Raw genomic sequence first — 17,405 nt, 5'->3', positions numbered from 1 at the left:
CCAGACAGCCTGGCTCTTAATTTTGCCATGCAGCCTCTTTGAGGATTATCAGCTGTAACCTCGACTAGACCTGTTTTCAGAGCAGAGGGACTTCTCAGTGGGGAACAGAGAACCCCGGAAGAAGCACAATTTCAATTGTGAACAACTCCTGGAGAAAAGCCTGAGAAAAGGGAATGCTTACAGGATACCCCTGGAAGGACAGGCAATCATTATTTCTTTGGGGGACCCCAAATTCTCTCAAAGTGGCCTTCCAGTCGCCTGTGTACCTCAGCCAGATCACACAGCTTCCAGCTGGCCTGACCTTCCGATCCTGCCGGGCAGTGAGTGGGACTGTCTTAAAGGCCTCTGGACACAGACTCGGGGTTGGCGTGGGATGGAGCCCAGCTGGTCCACTTCCCCAGCGGCAGAGCTCAGACGGCTCCAGCCCCGGTCCCCGGGTGCCCAGCAGCTGCCATTCCCAGAGAGCTCCCCGGAACGGCAATTTTAGCTGGTGTCCAAGCAGTCTGCTTCCCGCACCGGGGACAAGGCTGCTCTGGCTCGAGCTGTAACAGGGCAAAGAGGCAATGGGGAGGGGTCCCTGCCTGGGGTCACAGGCTCATCCTGCAGGCCCGGCCTGGCTGACAGCTGCCGTGAGGGATGTGGGGACACACAGCTCAGGTCTTCCTGAGCCTTCTTTGCCTCTCTGGCCCAATGAGGCTTTCCCCTCGCCCCAGGAAAGCTCACTCTGCCTATGCCAGCTGATTTGGCAGGCTTCCTCTTGAATCCTAGTCCATGACAGGAGGAGACCCTGGGGGGCCAGTCCTGTGTGACAGTCCTTGACTTGGGGAGGAGCAGCCACATGGAATCCCTTCTGCCTCTCCTATAGGAGGACAATTAGACTTTGGTCCCACGTCTCTCAGTGCTCTGCACACAGAGTCCTGGATGCAGGTGCTTTAGCATTCAGTCACGGGGAACACGGGACATGCTCTGAAAACTAACGCATCTTCTTCCTTCTGAAAATGAGGATTACACAGCTGATTCAGCCTCTCTTTTACCTTTAGCCTCAGGGAGTTTCAAGTTAAAACAAGAAACATATTGGGGCACCTGGATAGCTTAGTCGTTAAGTGCCTGCCTTCGGCTCAGGTCATAATCCCGGGGTCCTGGGATCGAGCCCTGCATCAGGCTCCTGCGCAGCAGGAAGCCTGCTTCTCCCTCTCCCACTCCCCCTGCTTGTGGTCTCTCTCTCACTGTGTCTCTATCAAATAAATAAAAATCTTTAAAAAAAAATGGAATGTCTCTATAGCAATTAAATTGCTTTAATAGTCTGAATACTATGCTTTTATTTTCCTCTAATAGATTCTTGATGCAAACTGCAAATGATACAAGGGCGAACAGGGAATGAGGACAGGACAGGAGAGAGGGAGGGAGGGAGGGAGGCAGGCTAGCAGCTGACCCGCTGGCTGATGGGCCCACATAATCAGGCCTGGTGAAAACCGGTTTGTTTTTAAGCGGGATCTTTTCATCACCTGTCCCTTTGTAGCTCTGAGTCAGAACAGTTATTCTTCTGCCAAGACCAAATCTTCCCCTCCAGCCAGTAACAGGATTGCCAAAAGAGCCATGGAGAGCAAAACTGGACTGGATTCCACACCATGCATCACTGGCATAGTTACTTGCAAGCATCACATGCAGACATTTCAGTTCTGGTGCTCATTTTAAGAGCCTGAAAGAACCCAGCATGAGCACTTCCCTTCCCCCTGATTCCAGGTGGAATTTAAAATACTGGCAAGTTAAAAAATATATCTCCATCTGAGGTGATATAAGGAACAAAAGGAAATTAATTAAGATGTTATAAAACGCAGTTACCCCAAACGCCGCAATACCGTTCTCAGAGAAGAGTGCTGGAGATAGAGCAGCGCTTCCGAGGTGAACCCTGACACACGGCAGGCAGTCTGAACTCATCACGGATTAGGGCCTGAGATAATGTCATCTCTGCAGTAGGGACCTCCACACTGCAGGCCGATTATGAAGTAAAGTAAGACTGTGTGTCCCTATGTCCACGTCCACCATCAGGGGTGGCCCAAGCCACTCGCCACATCCCCATTCCAAACCTTTGGGTGAGGGGCCTGGGAGAGTGGCACGACCACGGGGAATGTGCATGGGTGTCTGCAACTGGCAGAGAAATGGAGGTAGAGAAGGGAAACACAAGTCCGCCCGGCACAGGACCCATGGGGGCCTCCCTTCTGGAGAGGGAAGGGAAGGCTGTAGGCTTGCAGGACGGGGACCCAGAGAGTGTGGCAGAAGGGGCCATTTGGGTCCCCAGGGAACAGAACAGGAGGCTGATGGCTGTAGGTAAGTCAGGACTCCAAGTAAAGAGGGAGAGAAAACTCGCAGGTTCCTTTCTTAGGGTCTAGACATCATCAACCGCAGCAGAGCAGGTGGGAAAAGAGGGAAGGTTTCAGGCAGATGTCCTCTAGGAATCACAGTGTACATGTGGCTCAACATTCTTCAGGTATGTTCTGGAAACCCGTGTACACCAGACGGTGGCGAGAGACAGCACTGCATACATAGCAAGTAGTCACCACTACGGTGGGGTCCCAGATTCTCTTTACACTGACATTCTCCTGGATGGCTCAGATAAGCTCTAGGTGCTATTCTAGAACCAGGGTGAAAACAAACGGGAACTTCTGGAATAAGCTCTGGTTGTGGTGGTTATAAGCACAAGCCTTGGGATCAGGCAGCCCTGGGTCTGGAAGGCAGTTCTGGAATTTCCACATGACGTTCAGACACGCAGCCCTGTCAAGTGACCCCTCTCAGGACCAGTGCCTTCTGGATCACTCTTGCCTCGGAAGTGTGGTGGAGAAGACGAAACCATAAAGTGTCAGGGAAACCCTTAGCACAGGCTGAGCACCCCGTGAATGATCCAAGAGGGACTGCTGGAATGAAGGCGAGGCTCAGCTAACTACCCAGCCCTCCATGTTTGCCAGGTGCTCCTAGCTCTGCCCGAGTATCAGCAAACAACGATCGAAACCAGGCCCAAGACGGGGCTGCCGTCTGGCTGCAATGCTGAAGTCTGCAACTGGGAACAGAGAACCCAGAAACCTTGGGGAAAGAGCCGTTTCCGGGGATGGACTCATAAGTACAAAGAAAGGCGGGCATACAGTTGGGGGTCCTGACGTTCGAGCTGGAAGTGGCAGAGACGACTGCCCTTCTTTCCCCAAACATGCTGGTGGAGAGGTGGCATGGCAGGTGGCGCCCACCGGGGACGCGGAAAACGCTCCTACGCCCACAGTTAAAACCAGCAGACACGAATTCTAAACACCAGGGTTAATGCAGCTTCCCTTCTACCACCCCTCAGGCCAAAGGGCCCCCCAGAGCAGCCCCTGTCCCCCGATGGCTTTCATCAAACCTCACAAAGCTCCCAGCAGAGCATGCTGTGGGCACAGTTCAGGGACAAAGCTGTGCCCTCTAGAGCAAAGGTGTTGGGGCCTGCGCGAAGGCAGGTCTGTGTCCCTGCACTGGTGAGAGCATGAGGTCCCTCCTCTGTCCCTTGTCTCACAAGCATCTGCACTGAGAATGTCAAGTCAGAGCTTCCAGGCCCCTGGCCAGGCAGAGCTAGGGTAACCACCCTTGCAAACCCCACTTAGGGGACAAGGCCATGCTCCAGAGGGATGGACAAGGATGGGGCCTTGCAGCTCTGAACCTGTGTCTCATGTAGAAATACAGATCACCCAAGGGCAAATCCCTAATGTCAGCGGCTTTCTGAGGCCACACTCTGTCCCGGGGAAGAAAACAATTCCTGCTGCCTAAGAAACTCTAATGGAGACAGTAGAATGTAAATGTATGCAAGAAGCTTGCTGGCCGAATTCAACAGTCCACTAATATTACCGTCAAGAAGCAGGCACCCTGCAGCAGATGGCTGTGTGACGGGGGTTAGGAGCGCTCGTGAAGGCCCGTGTGGCTGGGTGTCTGGTGGGGTGGGGGCGGGGGGTGCCGCACCTGCGGTCAGGACTGAAGGGTCTCTGGCTGGCGCTGTCACTGTCCCTCACAAAGAGGCTCCTGCACCAGCCTGCTGCCCTCCCCGCTGCAGCCACTGCCTCTTAGCCAGACGCAGGCCAGCCAGCTGGGTTTTGGTGGTTTGCCTGCCTATTTTTCTCACCCACCCCATTACATAATGTTTTAGAATATTTTGTATTATTTTTTAACTTCCTTGTTATTTTTAAATAGGAATAACACTACAAGAGGGACTTTAAAATATATTTACTGGCTTTTCTAACTGCAAATATAAAACAACCAAGGCAAAAACCATGGAAAAATATAGAAAACCTCTAAAGGGAACATTGCTAGTGACAATCCTGCTATCCTCAAATTTTGATGTTTATCCTTCTTGACTTTTCCCCTCCAAACATGCACTTATTGACTTAAAAATAGGAGGGATCAGGGCTCCTGGGTGGCTCCGCTAGTTAAGTGACTGCCTTCGGCTCAGGTCATGATCTTGGAGTCCTTCATGGCATCAGCAGGGAGTCTGCCTCTCCCTCGGACCCTTCCTCCCTCTCGTGCTCTCTCTCTCAAATAAGCATATAAAATCTTTTAAAAAAATTTTAAAAATAAAAGAAATAGTAGGGATCATATCGTATCTACTGTTTAGTAGCCGGCTTTTCATTTCATGATGCATTACGAATTTATTTTCCCAATTTTTAAACACTGACCAGCAATATAACTCGTGAATGGCTACCTACAGCATGAGTGTTTCGAATTACACATTGATCGCTCATTAATTTCTGAATCCAGACACAGGTCCTAGAAGGTGTCACCACTGGAACTTCAACCGCTCCGTCAGAGAGGGTTCTCCTGAGAGGCCCTCGGGGACTGGCGACAGACTCCCCTCACGTGACTGACAACAGAACTGGTCTCACGCAAAACTGGCAAAACTGTCAGAACCCATCTCCCACGCCGTGATATGACTTTAAAAGCACAGGGATGAAAGCACATCAAAGGGTAAGCACCATTTTAATTCATACACGTGCAATAAACAATGAAACATGGCAGCTGGGGCTATCAAAAATAATAGCCTAATCTTAATACGGCAAATCCCAAATCACAGCTTTCCCACACCCTTTTCAAGAGCTGGTTGGTTAATGACCTCCAGTGTGCCAGCTGATTCTGTTAACTCAGCATCGATTTGTCACCCAATGGGGATTGCTGGGTTATCATATTACTCAGTAAGTGACTTTACGGGCATCTTATTGGGGTTATTTTCATGGTACAGGCAGGGAACTGGTGGATCAGTGACCTCAGGGCCTCCTAATCACTCAACCTGTCCATGTTTGGTAATGCCAAACCCTAACGCCTCAATAAAATACATAAATACTTTTTAAAAGGTCTGAGCTGATCCAAAGATATTATCTGGAAACACGTGTGGTCCAACTTTAAGTCTTTTTAAAAACCCAACTCTGTACAGATGGGCATTTGAGAAAAATGATTCAGTCTCTTGTTTTGGCCTTAAAAAGAACTCTTTGCCAATTACAAATATGCAGGACAAAGCACAGGGCTCCCCTTTCAATCAACAACCTTGGATTCTTGTGTTTTAAGTGACATTACACCTGATTTTTGTACTATCGAAAGCTTGGATGACATAAGACAGTGAAGCAGTCATTTAAAGGACATGCTTCTTATTGATTGCTCTAGTTTCTAGTTCTGAGTCAGTTTTTAGAAAACTGCATGCCTGGAATCTCTTACCTTATCTTTATAAAGAAACATTCAAAGACCATTATGCTCTTGGATATTATGGATAGTTACATCAAGGTTTCCCACCTGGTATGCTGTGGTCACAAAATGGATTTAAGTATCATGTTTGGTTCCCTCGGCCCTCAGGGTTGGTCATCTTTTCCTATGTATAACATTCTCTGTGTGCCACAATGTGGCAAAATTTGGAAAGTTCTGGTTTATTGAATAAACAGCCCAAACAGTTGTTAAGTTATTGTGTTCCTTACAATCTAAAATGGTAGGAGGCCTATCTAAGCATTCAGTGCTGAAAAGGATTTTCCCATACACCAGTATATTCTTAGTGAATTTGAATTAACATACTGTTTTTCTCTTTGAACTGGTCTCTAGGAAGTTCAATCCTCAATTTTGTGCTCTACTGCATTAGCCATCTTGATCCTAAATTATCTGCACCATTTCTAGTCATTCCCTACATTTCACTGCTAAGCTCAGTTCTCTTAAGATTCTATTAACAGTTTTGCTATGGAATGTAATTCTGACATTTTTATTTTTATTAAAAAAATTTTTTTTAAGATTTATTTGAGGGAGGAGGAGAATAAGTGAGAGAGAGCACAGAAGCAGGGCAGAGTGAGAGGGAGAAGCAGACTCCCTGCTGAGCAGGAAGCCTGAAGCCATGAAAGACTCAGTCCTAAGACCCTGGGATCCTGACATAAGCTGAAGGCAGACGCTTAACCAACTAAGCCACCCAGGTGCCCAACCTCTGACATTTTTAGAGGTAGGTTAGAATGAAAATGATAAATGAACAAATGAAAATTTCAGAAAAAAGATGTCTATATAATTACGAACTGCCTGGTATTACTACTCAATATATTTCAGTAAGAATGGAGAGTAAAAAAAAATCCCCCTTAGAAAGAGCATAATAAAATTTATCAGCTCAGTCTTGTGAATTTTAACTCAAAAATCATGCGCACACACACACACACACACACACACACACATCACTGCACATAATTCTGTATGGGTTTCTGGTTTGAATAATAACTTTTAGGATAAATCATGTGCAATAGCTATTGTTGTAGGTCACAAAACAGCTGAATATTGGCAATTTCATAGAGCTCAATATGAACAGTGGGGAAGGATTTGACGGCTAACAGGATATGTATATATCAACAGCAATAACAGAACTACATCTCACCTGAATGACCTCAGCATTCGATAGGACTTTCCTAAATCAGACACTCTTCTGCAGAAAGGACCCACAGCCAACTCCATCTGAAACAAGAGAAGATACTCCACAGTGTTAATCCGAGAATCCTGTGTCCAACTGGGCTCACATCTGGCTTACAGAAAGTTGCAGCCTGCAGTACACCTAATTTCGTCTGGACTGTGCAGCAAGTTTTAAAAGTCAACTAAATTTAACAAAAGGTATGAACTTAGATGACTTTTGCTTTTATTTACTAAAGGAGCATAACATGAGACCATTCTTTCAAGAACACAGAAAAATATTTTTTGGTTATATGAAATGAGGAAATTCAGATATTTTCTCCACTGAAAAACTGGAGAAGGGAAGGTTTTTAAGACTGTGTGCCTGTATTTGAAGTAGGCATCACAAGCCTCTTTCTATTAAGTAGAAATCATGACAACTCTTAGCAAGCTGGTCCAAGAGATTAAAAGCATGGACTCTGGAGGCAGCAGACCTGTCACAACGCCAAGTCTACAGCGACTAGTTGTGTGGCCCTGGACTTCACTTCCCTAAGTTCTAGGCTCCTTGTCTGTCAAACAGAGACAACGTTAGCTCATGGAATTACAAAAACCAAATAGGTAATTTCACAAAGCAATACGTGCATGGCACCTATCAACTGCTTGTTCGATGTTGAAAATTATTAACAGTATTTTTTAAACCTTCCCCCCTTTTACATAATTAGCAAATTAATTTGCTTCTTGACTCAAGAACTGTTGGTTTCACTGCTCTTTATTTTCCTTCTTTGGCTGGAAATTTTACTTGTCATTAAATGGAGTTTTAGGCTCTCTGTTCTTTATCTAGCAAGTGCAAAGTTTTCACAGACCTGGAACTCAGATGACAAATCATTTCTCTGTTCTTGCTATCAACAGGACCCTGGCAGAAAACAGCTTAGAAAATAAAATGTCTGAAAAAAGTAATGGAGAGTGGGGCTTCTGTCCTGTTGGTTATCCCTCTAAAATACTGCTCAGATCTCCTGCTCCTGCAAATCTGAGGAGACCTAAACAATCACTCATGTGATAAACATTTCTGACTCCCTATTAGTTGCCAGGCACCACATTACACATGGTGATGAGAAGATAAATTAGTCAGCCTTTAGGGAGCTCTTTCAAATTAAGTGAAAAAGGGGCTATTTATTTAAACAACATTATTATTGAACAAAATCACAAAAAGGGGGACGCCTGGGTGGCTCAGTCATTAAGCGTCTGCCTTCAATTCAGGTCATGATCTCAGGGTCCTGGGATCGAGTCCCACATCAGGCTCTCTGCTCAGTAGGGAGCTTGCCTCTCCCTCTGCTCTCCCCCCTGCTTGTGTGCATTCTCTCTCTCAAATAAATAAATAAAATCTTTTAAAAAATCACAATAAGGTGTGTCTATACACACACAGATACATATATACACATATATTCACACACCTGATCATTATTATTTTTAAAGATTTTATTTATTTGTGAGAGAGAGAGACAGAGATAGTGAGAGAGAGCATGAGCAGGAAGGACAGAAAGCAGCAGACTCCCCACTGAGCAGGAAGCAGGACTCCCAGGATCATGACCTGAGCAGAAGGCAGACACTGAGCCATCCATGAGTTCACCAGTTACCCTCAAGACCTTCTCAAGGAAGCTGCCCACCGGATCCCCCCACCCCGCCCCACACCCCAACCCTGCACAGTCAGCTCATACACTTGATAGCACACTTGTAATTTTGCCTAATAATAATCAGGTGTGGGGGTGCCTGGGCAGCACAGAGTATGTCTTCTGTGTCCTAGAGGAAAACCTTAACACGGTTAGAAAATTCTCTAAAATAGAGAAGGTTAGGTAAATAAAAAGAAAAATCCAAGGCAATAAAGTCTAGATTCTTGCCAATAAAGCAAAACAGAGCCGCTTCAAGCCAGTGTTCTCAAATCAAGACAGTGGTTCCTTGGGACCTGTTAGCTTCTTCACTTGATGGAGTTGCTGGTTTCCTTGAGAATGTAGCATGATTTTACACTGAATGCAAAGTAAAAATGTTATTATCATGTATTCCTGATTTGGTAATTCCAATCATATATGTGTGTATGTGTATGTGTTATGGTTTTTACATACTAAAATTACATAAAATGTTTTTCATGAAATACTTTTGACATTTTTTTTCAATTCACCATCTTCAAAGATTAAACCAAAAAACCTTTGCCTTAGCATTTGAGCAGCACAGAATGTTACAAAGTTACGATATGAGAGAATATGACCTTGAACAGCTGTATAATCTATGATGGTACAGATTTCTATGCCAGACTACAATTTCAAAATGTTAGATGTTTAAAATAAATAAAGGACCCCCAGCGTCCTGAAAAGCATTTTCTTCTGCCAGACTTCCATGAAACAATAAAGGCTGTGTTTCCAAAGGGCAGGAGTGTTCCTTTTAGAGAAGGTGACTCTACAACTAGCTGTGGACACATGAGTGGCAGGTACAAGTGCCTCTCTCCTGCTGCCGGTTTGCAGGGAGCGAGCGGTCAGCTGCAGGTGCGGTGAACTAATTACCAAGTGGTTCCTGCCCCACCGCAGACATTTGGTTAACCACGGGGCATCTCTTGATACTCCCACGGCTCTCCCACCCTGACACTGTTCAGGAGAAAAGGCAACTGCAATGAAAATCTTCATTATTTTCTTTTCTAAATGTATATATTCAGGCAAATGTGAAATACATATATACGTATATTTAAAGGGTGCCAGAAGACCTATAAATAGAAACTGCTAGGAGTACCACTGAATCAATATTTCATACCAGCTCCACGAGCCATCCTTTCCCTCAGGGAAGAAATGAAATTGAGGGGCTGAGGGAAGTGGGTGCTTCAGAGGGTGGGGGTGGGGGAAGGGAGGGACAAATCCCCCCAAGAGGCTGTCAGTAGACCCCAGTGGCCTTGAGCAAGCGGAGTGTTTTAGAATTGCTGTGTGATGAGTGCAGACACGGAGAGCATGTGGTCACAGTAGGATATTAATTACCTGTAGGAAACCACCTCATGCCCATGACCTGATTCCTAAGGAGACTGTATGTCAGGTACTTCCCTTGCCACGAACCCTCCAGATGGCACCTGGCAACTACTTTCTCCCCCTCACCTGTGCAACAGTGCCAGGAGGGACAAGATAGGATTCCTAAAGAAACCTTTAAACTCTATCATTGTCTGTCTTTGCAACCGGACCGAATGACAAACTATTCAGCAATCCTAAGCCTACGCTACGGGTCTCTTCCTGAGCTCTTTCTCTTTCTGCTATTTATGCCAGAATGAGCAGGCACTTTTATCACAAGAACACTTAAAACCCAGAGAGGATTTGTGTGTTCTTGATTCCAATGGCCTCGATGGCTGTGTTTCATTCTGAATACAAACTGATAGAACTTTCAATAAGGAGGCAGTCAAAAGGCTTTCTAGTCCCTAGGTGCTGCCTGTCGTGAAAATGAACAACCTCAGGATAATACCCACATGTTTTGACTCACCCAGGGAAAATACACCCAACCAAGCACGGTCCTGAAAGCTGAGGGGTTGCATCACGGGACAGCAGGGGTGGCAAGAGACCACATCAAATTAAACAAAACCCCCAATTCACTGTCATTTTCTTAAAAATGGGGGAGGGGGCGGCGTAGGTGGATCCTGTTTACCAAAGCCACTGGTCACAAATGCGACGGCCCTTCCACCTGTCTCTCCTGTGTCCACAAGCCGCCGGGTGGGAAACCATCCGCAAGGTGAGGAGCTGAGCAGGGTGCTCTGAAAACTGGGACACACTGTCCGGGAGGGAACAAAGGAATCAGCACCACACGCAGTGCAGCGACCCGTGTCACGGCGGGGGGCTTCACACTGAATAAATGCTGCGGTTTCTCTATTGAAGGAATGGAAAACAGGATGCCCTGGAGCTTAAGTTAGTAGTAAGGACTAATGAGTTTCATTTATTTTACCGGAAGGGACCTGAGAAAAGGGCCGGTGGGTTGCGCAACAGGAGAGAGAGAAGAGGCCCCCGGTCAAAGTCTAAATAATGCAGTTTCTGGGGGGTGGAGCTCAACGTGCCACCAGGGGCTTTGCATGTTGAGCAGGTGCTGGCTGCAGGAGCAAGGGTTACAGGACGATGCCTTCCATCCTTCAGGACTCAGAAGGGAACAGATCATTAAGAGAAAACTCGGACCGAACAGGCTGCCTGGCGCGGCGCCGGCACTCATTTTGGCCATCTCCCGCTCACTGCCACTCTCCTCGGACTGGAAGTGCTGCCTCCAGGAAAGTGACTCAAGAACCAGCTGGAGCGGAATGCAAATCAACTGGTGGGGGAGGGAGGCCCGCTGAGGGAAGAGGAGGGGAAAAGAAAAACAAAATTCAGGAGGAAAGGGGGAGACAAGAGAACAGACGCTCATTTCAGTAGAGCCCAGAGTGTTTTTAACAAACAAGAGCAGGACTTGGTGCGTCCTGGTGTTTTCAGTCCCTGAGCAGCCTGTGACCCCAGTAGGGGACTTAATGGCAGTCCTCTTTAAGCTGAGGTTTACCTGTAGCATTAATGCAAAGTGTACACGGGCATGAGAAGGAAGCTTCTGAAAATGGGAAAGATCAAAGGAGCAACATTAATGGTAACATTTAACTCCTATTTTTATGTCTAGGCTACCTAAGGCATATTTCCCAAAGGAAGGCTCTTTACTATGGTCTAGTGGCAGGCATATCATTTGAGGATGAAAATGACTAATTCTAGACCAATTAGTATGCAAAGAGTCCAGCTCTTGAAACACTCAACAATGTACCTGCTCCTTCGGGACAGGTATGAGTCTGACAACCACCCCCCGTACAAGGAGTCTCCCACATCTGCTCCTTGGTGTGGGAATAATGAATCCAGACTCGCTCCCAGATACACACAGGGATAAATAAGAACATTAAATATAACTATCTTTATTAGCTGGGAGATCTGGCAAATTACGAATAATCCATCTGAATAACTCCTGTAGATGAGTAAAGTTAACAGTTCTGAAAAGCATAAAAAATGAGTCCATCTTTGACATGCTACATAAATACGAGTGATCTGTTTCGGTACTTTTTTATTCACGGGTATGTTTGAGGTGTTTCTTCTTTGCCTCTAATACTACTGGAAGCCTTCAAAAAAGTCTGTCTAAAGGAAAAAAGGAAAACCCCTGTTCTATAAGAGGTGATCATGGTTTGAGAGCCTGGAATGATTTCAAGGGCGGCCAAAGACCAGAAAGGTACTCTGTTCAACAGAGGGAGACCAATCAGCCCACTATGTATGTGGCCCACTGCATACAAATGGGTTCGAACATTGTCTTGGAACACTGAGCTGGCCTCTAGGGGATTACAGATGCGCTGGGAGTTCTTTCTCTTCACATGAAAACAGATAGCCCCTTTACAGTATTTGAAGGAAATGTCATTGCCTATATTAATTCCCAGCAAAATTAATCAATTACTCTTCTCAATACTAACCTCATGGGATAATAAAATAGTAAGAAAGCCCTACATTATGTAGAAGTGAGATATGTTTTGTCCTATGGAATGAGCTACTTCACCTTAACCTTGAAATCTCAAAGATGAGGGATGATTCATTCATTAAATACAAAGAGGAAAAATCTGGTATGAAAGTCTCTTTAAACTCTTCTCTTTTTCTTACCAATTTAGTTTAAATGAATTTATTTTTCTTTCTGCTTCAACTCTTTAAAACACTAAAGAATATATACTTAGTCTTTCAATGACTAGGTAATGCGGGGGTGGAAACGTTTCCCCCCCCTTGTAGCTATGGAGCTCCATTTACCTGAGCAAAATCAGCAGCAAGTCGTACTTTCCCACCTTCACCAAGAGGTCGTATGAGACTGGCATTGCGAATAAAAAGTTCAATTGCTCTTTGGGCGATAGCTTCTGTGTTGTCAAAGACAAAATCCAAGCATTCAAAGTGTTTAAAGTAGTCACTCATAACTCTGGCAATGAAACCCTGAAGTTCCTTCATGTACAGAGAACAGGGAACATCAGGCTTTCCTGAGCTGGATAGTGACCTGCGAAAGGGAAAAAACAGCTGATGTACTAACAGCCACCGTTCAACTTTTGCTCACCACCACCCCCACCTGCTATTTCAATCCTAAACCATTTTTTCCCGTAGTGGTTAAAAAGGTATTGCTTATTTTTACTAAGAATTAAGGAGCATAAAACAAATGTTTAAATTATAAAGACTGTTTTAAGATGATAGGAAGATTACTGAAGAAATCTTAGCATCCCTTTACCTAGAGATTATTAAGAATGAAACGGCCAACCATCTGTCTCAGGTGATTCACACAGTGCCTTATGCACTCTCTGACCTCTCAAGGTCCTTCTCAGCTTTATGAATCTCCATGCACTCATATGTTTTGCCTGGTTAGTGAATAAATCAATAATGAAGCCTGAAATAGCATTTTACACTTTGTAAGGGCAGAAAACACTGCCTTCCACAAACAAATTCTTGGCAAAGATATTTCTGCTCCTGTGCTATTTAATCTGATCAGCCCAATAGTAGATTTCTGCCTGTGGGACTGGTTATGCAACAATACACATGGTATGCAATTTTTTCCTCCCAGATGATGAGGTTTGCAAAGGCTTTAATTTGGATCAACAGATGATGCCAGCTGATGCTCCATGAAATACTATTTATAATTTATAAGTGTTTATAATTGCTCTTTAAGGAATATATTAAAAGAATGTGAAATATTTATAGGAAAGAAGTTATACCAAAATTAGAAATCACCTGATATTAATTAGCTAACCAATGAGATCATTGGCTACAAAGTGCTGAATCGTCTTCAAAAAAATGAGTGTTTCCATATTATGAGAATGACGTAGAAAAAGTGGCAACGGTCTAAAGAAGAATAACAGATATGACTCAAATGCCTAGAGCAAGAGAATGAGGCGAACTTAATTATATTCAAAGACAGCAATGAGTGCTTATTATCAGAGGATGTTAACCAAAGGTCTTCTATTTCCAGAAGCAGATAGAAATAGAGAAACCAGTCCTAAGTTCCAGAAGGGAGAGAGTTTGTTCAGGTGTAAAAGAGAATGTCCTAACTAAGGCAAGGCCATGGAGGGGGAGCATGATGGACCACTGCTGCCTGCAGTATCACAGCCGAGTGCTGCTCGGTACAGCCTCAGCCGATGACGGCAATCTTAGGTGGGTTTGGCTGTGCCAGATTCAGACCATTGCACAGCCTATCTTTATTCAGTTCAACAGACTAGGTTGGAAGGGAAAAAAAAGGTACCAATCTCTTTCATGTTTTCTTAGGCTTTATTGAAAGCACTGCTGTTACCTTGAGCTACTCCAGAGGAGTGTTTCAGGGATTCTTATCTGGTCAGTTGAAATGATTTCCATGAGGATTAGAAAACAATATACTAAAACCAGTTCCAGGGGCACCTGGTGGCTCAGTGGGTTAAGCCTCTGCCTTTGGCTCAGGTCATGATCTCAGGGTCCTGGGATCGAGCCCCCATCAGGCTCTCTGCTCAGTGGAGAGACTGCTCCCCCTACCCCCCGCCGCCTGCCTCTCTGCCTGCTTGTGACCTCTGTCAAATAAATAAATAAAATCTTAAAAAAAAATAAAACCAGTCCCAAGCACATGGCAATATAAGTAAAATAATCCACCAGACAAAATTTGGAAATAGGTATTATCAATTCTTAGTATGGATTAGAAGCTTGATTTAAATTTATTAGCATATGAAATGTGCCTGGCCATGGCTACAGCACAGTTTTCCCAATTATGCTGAAGCTTTTAGAAAGAGATCTTCAGCTGATCGAGTGCACTGGTAAGCTGTGCAGAAATGTAAGGGTCTTTATCAAGAAAGCCTGTGTGTGCAAGCTGAAGGCAGGGCGACTAACCAGATACACACCTGAGAAGTGACAGACGATCACCTTCAGGTCCCCTATCTTTTTGGGTGTGCATGCACTCTCCCCGCAGCTGAGGGGCGCATCCATCACTTCAGGATCTAGGGTCTTCCTACTTTTACTGCCTTTCCTCCCCCATTCAAAGCTAAAATCAGAGATGAGTCATTTTACATTAAATGAAAGAATTTCAATCAATGTACTACGTCCATCAGACATTTACATTTTGAGCTTTCTCTAATTTGGAGAGAAACACATTGGTCCTATTAAATAGATTTCATATACCAGGAGACTGTGTTGGGCATTACTTTTTAAGTAGCAGAGGGATTCTGTAACCACACTCCATATACGGCCAGCTGACAAGGTAAATCTGCTTTATTCCTTTTACCTAGAATAAATATAGAGGGCTTTCAAGGGCAGCTGTTCACTACTATTTTTCTGAGTGTGACCCCTGGCCCTACTATAAAAGTGATTCCTACTTCTTGACTAGTTTCATTTAACTTCACCTTTTATTTCATTCAAGCCACACATTTGATATGGGAAATGAAATGACAGAATTCCTAGTAATTACTAGTATCAAAGTTCTAGAAAGTGAGAAAATTACTGCCCTGGGGCAATAATTCCAAATATCTCAAATGTCTGCCATATGTAGACAGAGAGCGGAAATGGGACCGTTAAAAGCCATTTGGGGGAAAAATTAAGGGCAGTGTTACACACCTTAAAATAATGCTTCTTACTTGTGGCAACATATGACCGGTTATCCAGCTCCCTAGTATTTAAGCAAATTAGTAAGGATATACCTACTAGGGAGACCAACTTTTAATGTCCAGTCCACTGGCTACAGGCAGTAGCTGCGGTTCCCCAATGTACACAGCAGCTGAGGCAAGTAGCTGAGCGCTCTTACAGAATGAGCCTTCGCTTTCTGCTTTCTTCTCACAGGCTTCGAGGATTGGTCCAACTGGGACATTTCAGATCACTTCTGAACAAAATGCATTTCCTTCCAAATACTGCTAAATCAGCAGTTTTGTATTCCTAACTCCAAATATTACTGCATTTTGTGTATAATACACTTGACCCTCTGTGCTTCATTCCACTATTAAAAAGAGGGATAACTTTTTACCCTTCAAAAGATATTTTGTGAATGAGATAAGGGATTTGAAAAATTAAAGGACAGTGTAAAATTCACACAATTTTCTACCAACAGCTAGACTAGTGGCTGGACATTTAATAACGTAGATATTTAAACAACATGAAAAGAAATACAAATAGGAAAATTAAAAAACAGTAACTATGAATTAGGAAGATAAAACACATATCTACGCATTAGTATTCGAATGTTTAGCTCTAGAGGGTGGTTAAGAAAAATTACTCTAAGCATGTGCAGATAACTATTCCAAATTCTCTACAAATAATGTCCTAATACAGGGAGGTCAAACCATTTCCCTCTCCTTAAAAACATTTCAGTGAATATTGGTTTAAGACCTATGATTTTTATTCTCAAGATACATAGGATACAGGTAAGCAGTACTCTTGTAAACAGCTGTGGAATGGTCCCGAAGCACTGATTAGGCCAGGTGCAACATGACCAGATCAGACTGCCACAGAACTCTGAGAAAGGAAAAGTGATGCTTGCAGGGGCTAGATGCAGCGTGCCTTCAGGGCCAGAGCAGGATTCAGACTAGCATCGTGGCACAGCTGGGACATTTTATGTAAGAAATAACATGCCTACGCCAGAAGCTTAAGTACAGGGCATTTGTGAGAAAGAAGGATCAGGATCAGCTTGAAAAGAGAAGATGGTACCAGTGACCAGAAATCCTGCAGTGCCAAGCTGAGTCCTGCAAATGTTAATGATTCTGTTTCAATGACAGGAGAGAAAGGATGAAAGCAAGAACTGAAAACTTTTTTTTTTTTTTTTTTTTTTTTTTTTTTTTTTTTTTTTTAAAGATTTATTTATTTGTCGGAGAGAGTGAGCACAGGCAGACAGAGAGGCAGGCAGAGGCAGAGGGAGAAGCAGGCTCCCCGCTGAGCAAAGAGCCCGATATGGGACTCGATCCCAGGACCCCGGGATCATGACCCGAGCCGAAAGCAGCTGCCCAACCAACTGAGCCACCCAGGCGTCCCAAGAACTGAAAACTTTTAATCAGCTAATGGTGCTCACAATGGATAAACTAGTATGAGGTTGGAGGCCAAACCGGGCATAAGAGGAACAAGGCCCACACGGAAACAGGGAGGAAGGGCGGAGGTGCGTGAGAGAAAAACAAATGTGGCAAAGGCTAGTGAAGACTGTGGTTCAAAGTGCTTACCCAGAAAAATCTTCCTGATGCATGGTGATGATTATGGCCTCTATGGCATCTCCCACTGAAGTCAGTAAGGGCTGCACAGCGCTTCCCATAAGAGCATGGATTGTCTAAAAAGAAAAAGGAAAGGCAGGCAAAATTAAAGACCAACACAAAGAAATCCAAGATGGGAGAAGCAGCCTTTTTTTTTTTTTTTTAATTTATTTATTTGACAGAAAGAGATCACAAATAGGAAGAAAGGCAGGCAGAGAGAGAGGAAGGGAAGCAGGCTCCCTGCTGAGCAGGGAGCCCAATGCAGGGCTCGATCCCAGGACCCTGGGATCAT

General features: G+C 44.5%; 1 protein-coding gene across 1 annotated transcript in view; it reads right to left on the bottom strand.

Annotated features, from left to right (window-relative positions):
* COG5 (component of oligomeric golgi complex 5) overlaps positions 1–17,405 on the bottom strand; it is a 283,807-nt gene that overhangs the window by 9,228 nt on the left and 257,174 nt on the right. The window contains exons 17-19 of the mRNA XM_080818263.1: positions 17,087–17,190; positions 12,702–12,939; positions 6,896–6,972 (exon numbers count right to left, since the gene is read on the bottom strand). Of these exons, the coding sequence (XP_080674389.1) occupies positions 6,896–6,972; positions 12,702–12,939; positions 17,087–17,190 (419 nt within the window). The remainder of the gene's footprint in view (positions 1–6,895; positions 6,973–12,701; positions 12,940–17,086; positions 17,191–17,405) is intronic.

The sequence above is a fragment of the Martes martes genome (genome assembly GCF_963455335.1).
Source record: "Martes martes genome assembly, chromosome: 11".
In the NCBI taxonomy this organism is placed as follows: Eukaryota; Metazoa; Chordata; class Mammalia; order Carnivora; family Mustelidae; genus Martes; species Martes martes.
This window is presented reverse-complemented; position numbering and strand designations above follow the sequence as displayed.